Source organism: Homalodisca vitripennis, chromosome 1, assembly GCF_021130785.1.
Source record: "Homalodisca vitripennis isolate AUS2020 chromosome 1, UT_GWSS_2.1, whole genome shotgun sequence".
NCBI lineage: Eukaryota > Metazoa > Arthropoda > Insecta > Hemiptera > Cicadellidae > Homalodisca > Homalodisca vitripennis.
The window spans coordinates 27,471,708-27,483,658 of NC_060207.1; the positions used below are offsets into that span (position 1 = coordinate 27,471,708).

The following is an 11,951-nucleotide window of genomic DNA, read 5'->3' on the forward strand; positions in this document are numbered from 1 at the left end:
TAGTATTTTGCTAATTTGTGCAACAATCTCTTCAATGATTCAATCATGATAGACTATGTGTTTAAAAATGAGAAATTTTTATATTCAAACTACTGAAGATAAATAGAGATTTAGTATATCTACATGGAAAATTCATAATACTGGATAATGACTAGATGTCACTCAGTAATTAAAGTCCAAATGTCTAGGTATGGCAGCAATAAAATTGATGCTGCTGTAGTAAGACAAGCATTTTTAACAAAACATATTTATTTACAAAAACAAGTTATAAAAACAATATATTTTATATACTTCTATTGACAGTCTTAAGTTACATAATGAAATGTAATATATTATTTACAGCTTCTGTTGTTTGAAACATAATTATATTTTACAATCAGTTGGCTAGGATATTGTTCAGTTAAGATATTAACATCAATGTACTGATTTAGTTTACCACTAATGAAATCTATTCTCTTAGTACACAAAACTTAGTCTTCTTTACCTTGAACAATTTTCTTATTCTCACTAAAAACATACGTCTTAAATTTTAGTTCTACTTTTAGTGATTCTCTAACGGATGTTTCCTCATCTTCAGTTTTTCCTTTCCTAGACTTTTTTGAACCAAATTTGCTAACAGTATCTGGTTTCAGACCTTGAGGTATTCTCACTCTTATTTTGCCACTTTGCCCAAAGCAACCTTCTATGACGCCATTTTCTCCTGAGGACAGACTCACTCTTAAGCCAGTAAACAAATCAAGCCTTGTCTCCTTCTTAAACATGTCTTTGCAAACTACTTCATATTCATTTACAATCCTGTCGACCACTCCAGACTTGCTTTTGTTTTTGTATATTTTCAGTTTAGGTAGTAGTGTCTGGTGATAAGTTTTGTCAGAAAACGCTTCGACAATCCTCCCGTAAAACGCTATACGACAGTTATTGGTATGGATGTCCATGTCAAGTTTTGAACTTATGTAAAGTGACTCGGGTACTATTAAAATCGGCTTCTCGAACTCCAGAAGAGCAAATAGGTCCTCATCGTTTTCGTTTTTATTTGCCTCATCAAACGATGGATCAAATAATGAACTACGATACAAATACTCCTCTTCCATATTAAATGGACTTTTATTTAAAGAATCAGGAGGACCAAAAATTGTTAGTTTCCCAATAACTGTCTCATGACCGATGCTAATGTGGAATTTAGAGTTGGAGCCGATCGCCTGCTTGTAATATTTGACTTTGTGTATAGAAGTGATAGCAGCGTAGACATGAGAGATGAGTCCCGGTGCACTGACAATGCCTCTCTCCAGCAGCTTGGGGTCAAACTGTGTGACACAAACCGCCATTCGATCTCCAGCTTCTCCCTTCTCCACATTTTTCCTGTAGATCTGGATGGATTTCACTTTCTTTGTTAGACTCAAAGATGGAATTTCAATCACCTACACAAAATGTTACATTTTTAAAGAATTGTAAGAAATTATTTATAAAATAATTGTAAGGTTAGATTGCTATAATTAATTAGACTTAACTCAAACAAAATCTTACAAGGATAAGGATGCAAAGATTAGTGTTCTTTTTATTGGTTACAAGTTTAACTTAACAGTGTACCTCTTAATTATGTTAAATGTGCGTAACCCTTTCATCTTTTGAAATCATCTCATCTACAATGAACTTTATACCTACTATTTGATACAGATGACCATTACCCAGACTGTTTCAGACCACCACGTAGGCTAAGTCCCATATTTGTTTTAAATAACAACTTAGTTACTTAAACAATGACTGGAATTTCATGACTAGGATTCTATAACTGGAATCTGAATGTGTTATGTCTCTAGAAGACATGGACTGATAATGACAGTGCCGATATTTTGAATATTTTGATGGGTTACAAGCCAGTATCTGTGTACTCACGCATACAGCAGCATACAGGTGGCACTGTAATTTTGAAAAAAAAAAGAACCTCAAAGTCAAAATGTTCTTTTTCTGAGTCATATGAGCTGTTCAGAAGTAAATTTTGAGTTCTCTGCAATTGAAGTGAGTAATAATGGTGCATTATACTATATCGTGTCAATAGCATTTGCTAAATAGGCAATTTAAAATTTATTATTTTTATCTGTATTATGAATTTTATTTTATTTGAGCTTAATAAGAAAGTTAAATTTTTAGTTTGGTTTTATTTTTTAAACAAGAAGTTAACTTTAATTCAATTTATTTTATTTGAAATTGAAATTAAAGTTTTAATTTAATTAAATTAATTATCTCTCCCCCTTTTTCATTATTACATTTTAATTATCCATGCTTTAACATGCTTTGTTTCACATATTTCTAAGTATTGCAAGTATTATTTATTTACATCAGTAATTATTTTACATGACTAATCAAAGGATTCTGGCAGAAGACTATTAACAGCACTGTTGAAAAGTCAGCAAAGGAAAGGAAAAGGCTTATGTAGAAAAACGTTGCCGATGTAATTTGTAAATCACTCAAATTTCACGGACTCGCTTTTAAAGTAAAACAACAATTATCAGCAATACATAAGCAATGTAACAAGACATAAACAAGCATCAATGTCAACTGGAACACAACAACTTAAGGTACATGCCATCAGCATCTGTTGCAGTTATATCTCTTTCATAAACGGGCATAAATTAACTGTAGACTTTGTTCTATTTAGTTACAATAGTTAATAAATAACACATGGACCCAAAATGTTATTGATATTTAAAAGTACATTTTCTAACCCTGTGGCTCTAATCATAGGTTTGAATCAATAACGAGATTCATTAGCAAATTGGATTTCTTTTTCTGATACAAATCGGACGCTAACAATCTAAGAGCTATTATTCAGATGGATTGTTTTAAAAATGATCTATTAAATGTGAGAAAAGGTTGCATATGTGTGGCAACTCACATCATTGACTCTGATGGTACCCTGCCACAGTGTGCCTGTCATGACAGTGCCTTGGCCACGGATGCTGAAGCAATGATCTACAGAGAATACAGCAGGTTTTTCAGGATGTCTCTCTGGTAAATACACATGGCTCTCCAAGACCTCAAGAAGTTCAGCAATCCCTGCAATCATTAACAAAATCAAATTCTCCTAATTAAATGTATCTCTGGTAAATACACCTGGCTATCCAAGACCTCAAGAATTCCAGCAATCTCTAGAATCTTTATCAAATTCTACTTAATTATTATAATCATTCTTTAAATTTATATACAAGGGCAGTTTTTATCAACCTCCAATGAGCTATAAATAAATTATGTGAATAGAACAAAACTATTTAATTACCAAAATGATTTTCTGACATGGGTTTTGTGGCATTGTATTCTACTAATAAATACTTTTAATTTTATATGCTACTCGACGTATGCTCCCATGAAATCTTTCTTTCCTCTGATTCCTTGTGGGCTCTCCCCCTGGGAATGTAGCAGTCCACTGAATATGTGTTAAAATAGTAATTTTATGTGCACTAACAAAACGGTAAGTTTTTTAGGTCTATTTTTAATGGGTAAATTGACATAAAGCCATCAGGACTTAACTAACACCTTATAATCACAATTACTCTACTAAACCTTATCAACTTCAGAATTACACAAGATTTCAGGATCCATCATAACATGTAATTTAAACAAACTGCCAGACAATAGAGTGTAAAGTTCAGCTACCAGCTGATGACAAGTGTAACAGACAAAAAACATCAAGAACAATCACTTTAGCTACTCTCATAAAACTGAAGTAATTTGGATAGTCCTTATTGCATCTGGAAACTTAGTAATGAACATGCCAATATTTAGTGAAAATACAGCTAAGTGAACAGTTTAATGTAAATGCAGACCACATAATCAACTTGTGTCTCAGCATTCCACCCTTGCCAAGCAGCACATAATTTACGCAATCAAGGCCACGACCAGTGTGTAGTCCCGGATCTAACCCCAAGATGTGGCAGCCCTAGGTACAGAACATTGCAGTAAACAGGTGAATTGACAGTCAGTGGTGAGGGTTAGGAGAGATTCGTATCACAACATGAAAGTTTGCATGGCAACTGTTGGATCACTTTCAAGAAAAATTACTGACTTTCAATTTATTGAGGTGCCCATCTTACTCCAATAAGGTAGCGATGCTAGTTATATGCTGCTCGGCAGGAGTGGAATGCTGAGTCACAAGCTAGTTATGTGATCTCTGTTTGACATTAATCTGTTCACTTAGTTGTATTTTCACTAAATATCATTGGGGGTTCATTACCAAGTTTTCAGATGCAACAAGAACTATCCAAATTATTTAATTTTCATGAGTGTGGCTACCTTGATTGTTCTTGATGTTTATTATCTGTTTCACTTGTCACTGTCATTGCATATTATGATGGATCATGAAATCTTGTGTTATTTTGATAAGGTTCAGTAAATTGTGAATACGAGGTGTCAATTAAGTTTAATTTGGCTTAATGTTATTTTAACTATTAGAAATAGTGCTATGAAACTTTTTTTAATTCTATTTTAACTTGTATTCAGTGAACCACTACGCTCCCAGGGAGATGGCCTTCAAGGAGTTATAGGAAAGTTTTCAAGGGAGTATAGGTTGAGTAGCATATCAAATTAAAGGTATTTATATATTAGTAGAATACAATGCTACAAAACCATCGACCCTTGTCAGAACATTGACAGGAAGCATTTAAGACATCTGTTATGAAAACACTGAGGTTAGTAAGCTGAATGGAACTTTGATTTTACAAACATTTTCATTTAAAATACTTAATTATTCACTTTTATAATACAAATTAATTTATTATAAATACTTTAAACGCCATAACTTAGTTCATAACTTGTTATTTTTTTAATTATTTTTAATAATTTTAAGCATAAGGCTATTTTAAATTTTAATCAGTTACCTTGTTGTACTGGCTTTAGCAACTCTAAAGTTTCACTGTTAATTTTCTTCCAAAATCTTTTATACAATGTGTAACTTGATGGCGGTTTACATTTGAAACTTTTGAGTTCAGTCCCAAATTTTTATGATTTTGGGAGAAGGGAAAATCTTTGATACTAATCTGTATCAAAATGAATAATCTGTAAAAAAGTGCTTTTTATTGGTGGAGTCGTTAATATGAAGTATCGATACTCTTTATTCACCCTTTATAAAAATAAATATCAATAAATACATACAAACTTTTTACTAGTCTAGTTTGGAAAATTCTATACATACCTAAAGCTGGACTATTCCCAGGGTTTGCTGCCACACTGACAACAGGTGAGTCTCCGAATATTGTCTTTGATAATGTAAGTTTTATCTTCTTTTTCATCTAGAACAATATATGAATATCATATTTTACGATACATATCATTTTATTTTAGAGGTTAATATAAAGACTATTCCATACTATGCACACAGTTTAATAAATACAGTAAAACCAAATGTTTTAAGTGATGTTTATTGTAGGCTGCTTGAGTTTTTGTCCTTAACTGTCAACAATAATCCAACTAGAGAACAAGCACCAGCTCTCATTTCTTATAGTGGGGAATGTGAATGTATTGACTTGGTTGATACACCATTTGAAACATTAGTTGATATCCTGATGTTAACTATATTTTTCTTTTTCTGGTTTTATACTTTTACAGCACACTTTTATGCTAATGTGTAATATATGGTAATAAATTTTTGTCAGCAGACTAGTCTAAGTGAAGCAGTCTAAACAATTGATGCAGTTTTAACAGTTGTAAATAATATTCTTGATACCTTTGAAAAAATTTAATTTTAGTTATTACAATGCTCGATCTAAGTAATGCTTTTGATATAATTTCTCATGAAATATTAATATATATAAGCTCTCAATGTGTGGCATAACTGGTGTTGAGCTATGACTTCTCAGCTCTTTCTTAGAGAACCATAAGCAATTTGTTGTAATAGGAGGCCAGGTATCTGAAGGGGCATGCTATAGGGTTACTTTCTGGAACCACTCATCTTCACAATCATGATAAACAATTTGCCATTCAACATCCCTCAGGGAATTGTGCTCTAATACTTCTCTTTTTGTTCCCTCACTTAATTTTGTCAAAACAAAAATGAAGTTAGCTATTAATCCTGCAGCTACCTGGTTTTCTGCTAATAATTTAACACTTAATGATAGAAAAACTGAAAATAATATTTTTGCTTTAAAGAAACTTGACTTAAAAAACAAAACTGTGAAACTTTTAGGAGTAAACCTACACTCAAAATTAAACTGTCACAGTCATACAGAGCAAGTTATTAATAAGTTGTCAAAAGTACCTGCTTTTAAAACTAAAACTCAATATTCACGACAATTTTTAACATGTGGCATATTTTGCTTTTCCCATACACATATAACATATGGTGTAATATAATAAGGAAACAGCCTAGGTGCTTGTTGAGTATTTTTGTATAAAAAAGAACTTTTAGGTTACTGGCTGGTATTAGTCAGACAGAGAGATGTAGGCCATATTTTATTAAGTTTAAACCTTTGACTGTTCATGCATTGTCACCTCACATTTCTGTAAAGAAACATGTTCATAATTTTTGCAAACATAACACTTATCATTGACATCAAACTATATTTTCCAATTATTGAAACTTACCATCAATCAGACTTCAAAAAGTTAAATAGCGTAGGTTATGTTCAAATTAAGATATTTAATGCCTTAACTTTATATATAAAGTACTGTAATTATAAATGTCTGAGATCAAGACAAGATTAATTAAATTTTTAATCATAACTGCACCCTATTCTATTGAGGAATTTTATATGCAAGTAGGTAATATTATGTAAGTTGTTTTACATTATCTGATATTAGCTATATGTTGTTTATTATACTATGTTGACAACATCTATTGGTTTTATAGCTTAATGGTTAACAAACAATTTGATTTGAACTTAATTTTTAAATTTACTTAGGATACAAATTGATTTTTTTATAGGTAGACCGTTTAAGTTTTAAACATTATATAAATTCAGATAAATAAACAATACAACAGTAAGTCTTACTTAATACTAAAATTCAGTCACAGCCAGAATTGCTCCTGGTGTTATAACCATGAAAATTATAATTGTACAAATAGTTACCCGTGTATTCATATGCAACTTCGTTAAATGAACACTTCTGGTTTGACTGAATTATATTTCCAATGTCAATGTTGACTATGCTTTCTTGGTAAGATCAAAAAGTGTATGTTTAGTTCCATTTGAATTTGCTCTGGTCTTAGTATTTTTTTGTTCCATAGGTGATTTTATCTTGTTTCCCGATCAAGAAAATATATACACATAAACAGGCCTACTTCTGTCAAAAGACAAATCAAATGGGTTTTATAACAGCCTTTAAATGTATAGCCAAAGCTAAATAGTAACTTTGTCTTTTATATCTGCATTACAGTACTGACAGCACTGCATACTTAATATTTCCTAAATTGTACAATTAAAAAAGAATATTTTTTCTAAAACATTTAATTTCCTTATCTGGATGGTTTCTTACTCAATGGTCAAAATGTTGAAATAAGAAGTGTTTTTACTATCAAGCTTACTATATTCTTTCAAGACTATAAATTTAAACGAATTGAAAATAGTGGTTAAATTAATTAAACATATGGGTGTGCTTTCATAATACAATAAATGTGTAATTGGCGTTTTGGTCAAATTCTACGATTCTAATATATTCGTCTACAGCGTGGGAAAGGTTAAATTAAAGTAGTTATGCCATTTCGTATTTGGGACAAGAACTTAATGGAATGGTGAGAGCTGAACAATTCAAAACAGATGACAGGGAATAATGAGCCATTAAATTGTCTTCCTTCATGAAAATGCTTGTCCACAAAACAATATTACCAATAAATTGTGGAAGAAATAATAATGTCTTTTTTTTAATATGATTAGCATCAATTTTACAGACCTGAGTACTTCCACATGTACAGAGGTTCTTGGTCAATCAGCACTTGAGTTTATCTTGTTATGACTTAGAACAAAGTAAGACTGGGACAATTAAATTCTTATATAAAAAATACAATATGTATAGTATGAGATACATAAATTATTATTTCCTGAAGATGGATTATGCTGAAATATAGAACCTTTTTACTGTTACATCTTCTTATTCCCTATTCTAAGAAAATTCATATTTCCATTTACAACTGCAATTCAGGTTTCTTTACAATTACACCAGGCAAAGTGCAAATCTACTATTCTGCCAAGAATGATTCTTCGATATGTGTCATGATATAAAAAAGTGTATATTGCACATAATAAGCAAAAGGGTTCAAAGAAAAAAATATACCAAGAGTTGATCTTCCAAAATATTTATTGATTAAATTAATTATAAATTTTCTTATTTCAGACTAACAATAGGAGAAAAATACTACAATGCCATTTTAAACTCAAATTTCCTCACACAATTGTTTTTATTTGATCTCCATTAGTATAAATTATTATAATTTTTTTAAGTAATCTGGCAGTAAGTTTATTCATATGCTGAGTATAGCAAAAATCCCATAATAGTTACAATTTACAAATGGTTTGAGAAAAAGTGTTCTTAATTGCACAAACAACTGAAAGAATATATACCACAAATATTTGTTTTAATGGCCAAAAATGTATTTAATTTTTTCTGCATGAATTCAAAAGAAATGCCTCTTTAATATACTGAAGGAATCCTCTCAAAAGAGAGCACAATTGTGAGTTTTGTTAATAGTGTTAATTTACAGAAGTGAGGACAGATCATTAAAATATATGCATTTAACATTCAAAAGCCACAACAAATATTTAATATTTTCAGGCAGAACTTTGTTAAATACAATTTGCCTATGATTTGAAAGAAATTGATAGCTATATCTATCTAACCCTGATAGAAAATGTATGCATAATGCAATGAAAACACAGGTGTGTTTCCTTACCTTTTCAATTACCTGTTGTCGTTTTGATTCTTCAATCTGATCAATTTTGTTCAAAACGACTATCATTTTAGGACAAAGAATTTCTCCAATAACTAGACATTCCGCTGTTTGTGTTTGTATTCCTTTAGTGATATCAACCACAAGAAGCATTAGATCTATAATCTGTGCACCTGCAATAAATTGAGAAATGTTACAGTAATACTTAAATATAAAAGATAAGCAAGTATTGGATCAATTAAATGTATTTTCTTGCTTAAATAAGGCAATGTTTGAAACTACATGATAAGAAATGAGATTTAAAATATTCTATAGAGTCAAATATTTAACTGTGATAAGACCATTAAAATTGCTCAGAATAATGGAGGTAGGTACCTTAAGGAAAAATATTTTGCATATATATTAGAACAATTTTTTCCATATTTTCTTTTAATAGAACATTTATACACTATGTGATATAAATCTTCTAAAAATGTAAAAATAACAAAATGATTAACCCTTTTAGAATGTAAAACATTTCTGTAATTTTTTCTAGTACATTTGAAGCGACTAGTTTTTTTAAGGGTTTACCGAAGGAGACAAAGGTAAAATAAGGAAAATATATAATAATAATTATAGGGATAAAGATATACCTATAACGTTTTATTCGTAGTAAAACTGTGTACAATAATAAATATAAGGCTGTTTAATAATAATTTGATTGGGTACTAAAGTTTACAAAATATTTTTCCTTGTCTTATTGTTTTAATGTTATTGTTTAGCGTTAGTTCATTACAAGAACACAAAATAATTTTATCTTTGGAAACAAAATTTTTCTCTAATTTATTTCCTTAAGACTACTACATTTTTTAGTACTTGGTTGTAAAGTAAGGATAAGAAACACAACACAATTGTGTGTATGACGACACAGCTATGACATGAAAATGACATGATGCAACATCACGTTGTGAAGACAACTTATATTATCAACATGACTCCATAAAATATTTGTAGAACAGCCATAGGACATATGCTAGCATAGAGAATTATGGTAAAACTAAAGCGGGCTACATATAGTCCACATCGTCTTCTTAGACAAGTAGGCCTACTTTGCAGGCTACAAATAGCCCACTCATCCTAAAAGGGATAAGGAACTTTTTAGACTTGCAACATCAAGCTCGAGGCAATGCCATACATTTAAGAAAAAAGTATAGTGTACCTGTCCCTGTTACTTTAAAATAGCTAATATGTTATCTACTAAATATATTTCTTTCTAATTTGTCCTTCTAGTATGCACTTAGTATTAAAAATTGCGTAAACATTGCACATGCGGAATTGCTTACAATCTCGGGGCAATAACGTATATGTGTTGGGATAATAATTTGCAGTAGCCTTTACCAGCTAAAGATAACACTTTACAATATCTTATTCAGTACATTAAAAAGAGCTGGCTATAGTTAATTGTGAATAACTATAATTAAGATTCTTTTATATTTCTAATCAATAATTCAAGATTTGATTGTGGTGGTGGTTACTTATTATATTGCAGCCTAAGTTTATATTCTAATCAACAAACGGGTATATTACAATAAGTGGACCCGGTTTTTATATTTAAATTATCAAACGATACCTATTGAATTATTGTACCCATTGATATAATCAACCAATTTTTTTATTTCATTTCAACCAAAAGTAAGTAATTTGAACAAAAACTGTGGAAAAAAATCATCTGGACCAACTGTACACACACATTTCCATATTCTAAACAAAATTTGTTCCATGAGCGACTTTAAAAAAAAAAAGATCCTTAACTTTATAAAACTATACAAAATAACAATAACAGATGATTCACTGTGTTTTTCTCAGTTTCAAGATATTATACATATTTTATATATAATATACATATCATTTTGTTACGTTTTCTGTAAATTATTTAAATAACATTTAAACTATAGCCTATATTTAAACTATTAAAACTTTTTTATTTATGACATTTCATAATAAAACTATAATTATAAGGGGTTTCTTGACGATTGCGATGCAATGTTGAATTGTAAAAAAAAATGCAATAAAAGATGATTTGATTTGATTTGATAATTGTTTGAACTATTTCTATTAATTTGAAACATGTTGCCTTTAATTTAGCATTTTAGATACGTTGATATCAATTGATAGTTCTGTTATTTGATATATAATGTATCGATGATTGTAATAAGACATTATAAAAACTGGGTCCGCTTATGTACTCTAGCCCCAACGCATTTTTGTATGACCGATATTATAAGTCTTCCAATATGATCTTGATCAACTCACCACCTATGATTGTTCTTATCAAAGATGCATGTCCTGGACAATCAACAAATGTATATTGCAGATTACTGTAAGGTTTGTCAGACTGAATATTAATTGTTTTTGGAAAGTCAATTGCTAAGGAACTAAAACCAAGATCTATAGTAATTCCACGCTCTTGTGATTGAGGATTTTTATCAAAACATGCAGTACTGGTGGTACTGCTCAAAACTTTGGTTAGTGATGTTTTCCCACTGTCCACATGCCCTAACACACCTATGTTAATGTTTAATGTGTCCATTTTAAATGTGATTTTAAACAAGCTAGGCTATGATTCACAATTGAAATGGTGTTATGCACAAAACATTTTAAAATTCAAATACACTTCTCATACAACTAACTATTGCAGTTGATCTTCTAATCTTTAAAGTCTCATCCATTAGATTTTAAAAACGTAGCGTTTATCAATAAAACTAATAGTTTCTATATTAGAAAATTCGTAATAACTTATAATAGAACGATACGATAGCTAGGTTAGTTAGGTTATCTTTGAACACATTCCTTAAAAAAAACCCCATAAACAGTTTGAACTGTTGTGAGAATAAAAACAATATTGACTTTTTTCCGGTTTACTTATAACAAGAGGGCTTTTATGACTTCATGAAGCCACGATATGAACTGTCATGTGGTTGCATCTGTTGAAATATTGTAGGAGGAGATGTGTTATGTGATATTCCATATAAATTGTAACATTATGAAAAGGTCTGATTTGTGGTGAACATATAGTGAAAGATGGATGATTTTAAGGATG

The 11,951-nt window shown here is 30.4% G+C and overlaps 1 protein-coding gene across 2 annotated transcripts; it reads right to left on the bottom strand.

Annotated features, from left to right (window-relative positions):
• Nucleotides 1-231: 231 nt before the first annotated feature.
• On the bottom strand, nucleotides 232-11,711 carry LOC124358571 (selenocysteine-specific elongation factor). Of its 2 annotated transcripts, none has more exons than XM_046810881.1 (5): nucleotides 11,165-11,711; nucleotides 8,888-9,045; nucleotides 5,186-5,282; nucleotides 2,894-3,054; nucleotides 232-1,418 (listed from the first exon to the last, which is right to left on the bottom strand). In XM_046810881.1, the coding sequence occupies exons 1-5, from the start codon at nucleotides 11,439-11,441 to the stop codon at nucleotides 471-473; spliced, it is 1,641 nt and encodes a 546-aa protein (XP_046666837.1). In that variant the 5' UTR covers nucleotides 11,442-11,711; the 3' UTR covers nucleotides 232-470. The 2 variants fall into 2 exon arrangements, with proteins under 2 accessions (XP_046666837.1, XP_046666832.1); XM_046810876.1 differs by having other exon boundaries at nucleotides 8,876-9,045; nucleotides 11,165-11,710.
• Nucleotides 11,712-11,951: the final 240 nt, after the last annotated feature.